Genomic DNA, 3,280 nt, shown 5'->3' with positions numbered 1-3,280 from the left:
GGCATTAGGTACATTATTTCTTCGAATGGAAATACACATGATGACAAGTCTATAGAGTCCCGCCAAAACGCCATAGGTGACATTTGTGCAACGCGTTAATATCATCTATTTTGATTGTGTTTACAATGGCAAGTTTTGTTCTAAATAAGTTACATTTGTGGGAAGTTATGCTCCATTATTTTCTGGCCAAAAAATTGCCCGTGGAAATCGCATTGTTTGCTAGAAGAAATGTATGCCAAACATGCTCCATCGAGTACAAAGAGTGGTTTTGCCGCTTCCAAAGTGGTAATTTCTCTGTGGACAAAAAGGAGCGCGGAAAACCACCAAAAATTTTTGAGGACACGGAATTGGACACATTATTTGACGAAGATTCGAGTCAAACGCTGGTACAATTGGTCGAAGCTTGAAATGTGGACAAATCAACAGTTTCCAGACGACTACAGACGCTGGGACAGGTTCACAAGTAAGAAAATTACCCCACATATTGAAAGGACATTGAACGCTGGAAGAATATTTGTGAACTGCTGCTTGAACGACAACAATGAAAGAGTTTTCTCCATCGAATCGTGACTGGAGATGAGAAATGGATCTCTCTCTATTTTGACAATTCGAAGCGAAAAGCAACATGGATACGTCCCGGGGAACCAGGTCCGCAGACCTCAAAGAGAAACATCTACGCCAGTAAGGTCATGCTCTGTATCTGGTGGGATCAGAAGGGTGTCGTATATTACGAGCTGCTGAAACCATCAGAAACCATCACTGGAGATCGTTATCGACTGCATCTGATCCATTTGAAGCGAGCTCTGCACGAGAAGAGACCGGAATGGGAGAATCGCCATGACAAGTTGGTTTTGCAGCGCGACAACGCTAGGCCGCACGTTGCTCAACCAGTCAAGAAATATTTAGAAGGAGTGAACTGAGAAATCCTACCCCACCCGCCATATTCCCCATAATCGATGCAGTCGACGCTTACGGCACTGCACTTCACCTCGTACGAAGGAGTCAAAAAATGGCTGGATGACTGGATTACCTCCAAAGAACCTGAATTCTTTCTGTGTGTAATCCAATTGTTGGCCGAAAGATAAGCCAAGATTGTATGTTCCGATGGGCAATACTTTGAATAAACCAGATCGTCGATTTGCTACCAAACTACTGTCTTTCCTTTCGCTCAAAAATGGGCGGTTTCATATGCAACCACTTAATACATATATTAGGTTGGTCTTTATTTATTCTTGATCAAACTTTTTTTTAGAATTTTTTCCGCTGCACCCTCCAAAAAGTTTGATAAAAAAATAATTCTTATCAAGTTTTAATTCGATCGGATAACGAAAACCAGTGCCACCGGGTCGTTAAACATTGGAGAACCTTGTATTAAACTGTCTGACATTAACAATATGATTTTTAAAACATCCTTTCCATAAAAATCGCCCTAGAGGCGATTAGAGGACTTTTCTCTTTCTATCGTTTGAGATCTTAGAGTCTCATTTAAACAATTAAATAAATTGTTGATGACTAAAAAATAAATATAAATAATTATTGCATTTATTGCTTGAGCTACAACAAATCATGTATAAACTATAAAAGTTGCAATAATATTTAGAATTATAATTAGAGGACAATATAAGTGTAAAACATGATACCTTTCATGTTTTTATTAATAAAAAAACTTTTTAATTAAATATTACATAATAATGAATAATCTCTTGGCTCCTAATCTTATGCTGGGAAGGGACCATAGATGTACAGACTATTTGATAAGAGTGTACGGCAAAACTTGATAAATAATTTATTTAAATGATTTTGAATAAAATACACACATACTACTTGATTAGAACTGTGATGTTTTATTATTAATAACTTGTCCAGTCGCCTTCATTATTAATAATTCCCTGGCATCTTTGAGGCATACTTACAATTAATTTTATGACATATTCCTGAGGTAAAGATTTCCATACAATTGAATTTGTCGAACTAACTCCTTGACCGACCAAATTTTCTTTCCACAAAGTTTAAACTTTATCAAGGACCAAACGTTTTTAATAGGATTTGCATCCTGTGACTGTGTCAACTAATCCAGTAATTCAATATTATTTTCTTATTTCCACGCGGTACAAAGGCTACTTCGATGTTTAGGATCATTTTCTTCTTGTAATATCCATTTTTCCTTATAAACCATGTTTGAGCGATTAATAATGAAGCCTTCTCATAAATTTTCACTATTTTTCTAAAGTTTAAGTTGTTTGTGAAAATATGCAAAGTGCCACATCCTTGCATAAAACCACGTTTCGGTAAGTTATCGACATTTTTCACCTCTAAGTAGTGATTCACCCACTTATTTACAAATTCTTTTGACATTCTCATGTATTTAGCAGCCGCTTGGCGTGACATTTTTAGTCCTTTCGGATGTGTACAAAGAAACATGGCTTCGAAACGCGATGTGTATTTCGTACTGATGGCGAAATATATATTTTTATCACGAAGATTGAATGACAACTAAAGTTTTATCAACAAAACATCTTAGGCAAAAGGTGCCTCTACCAACTTCTGTTTGAATTTCCCATCTACCCGTTTATATGTAAAAGTTTTGCCGAACACGCTCTTATCAAACAGACTGTATAATATTTAGGCCGCGGATTCGCAACGTTTCCCATTGTCTGAACGCGTCAAACAATATAAAGAAATAGCATTCTTTCGGTAAAAAGTCTATCTCTTTCTAACAAAAGCTTTATTCCCGCCACAAGACCACGACAAGTGATGGAAATAAAACAGCCTTCGTCAGAAAGAGACAGAGGTTTTATCGAAAGAATGCTATACTTGTTATTGATGTACAGACGCTTATAGACAATAGGAGGCGTTGCGAACCCACGGCCTAGGTATACATACATCTATGGTCCCCTTCCAGCATAAGATTAGAAGCCACAAGATTATTAATTACTATGTAATATTTAATTTAAAAAATTTTTTTATTAATAAAACATGAAACGTATTATGTTTTACACTTATATTGTACTCTAAACATACTATTACAACTTTTATAGTCCACACATGATTTGTTGTAGCTCAAACAACAAGTGCAACAACTATTTATTTTTATTTTTTTAGTCATCAACAATGTATCTACTTGTTTAAATGAGACTATAAGATCTCAAACGATGCAGAAAGAAAAATAAAAACCCTCTAGGGCGATTTTTGTGGAAAACATGCTTTAAAAACTATACTGATAACGTATATATATATATATATATATATATATATATATATATATATATATATATATATA

At 35.3% G+C, this 3,280-nt stretch overlaps 1 protein-coding gene across 1 annotated transcript in view; it reads left to right on the top strand.

The window, feature by feature from the left end:
• The first annotated feature begins 408 nt into the window (after positions 1–408).
• Positions 409–3,280, top strand: part of LOC116852505 (tachykinin-like peptides receptor 99D) — a 69,210-nt gene continuing 66,338 nt past the window's right edge. Inside the window, exons 1-2 of the mRNA XM_032832954.1 lie at positions 409–463; positions 649–844. Coding sequence (XP_032688845.1) covers positions 409–463; positions 649–844 — 251 coding nt within the window. The remainder of the gene's footprint in view (positions 464–648; positions 845–3,280) is intronic.

Source organism: Odontomachus brunneus, unplaced genomic scaffold (genome assembly GCF_010583005.1).
Source record: "Odontomachus brunneus isolate Ranch 3 - 2012 unplaced genomic scaffold, Obru_v1 Obru_scaffold_231, whole genome shotgun sequence".
Lineage (NCBI taxonomy): Eukaryota > Metazoa > Arthropoda > Insecta > Hymenoptera > Formicidae > Odontomachus > Odontomachus brunneus.
The sequence above is the reverse complement of the archived record's forward strand: the minus strand, read 5'-3'. Positions and strand labels throughout refer to the sequence as shown.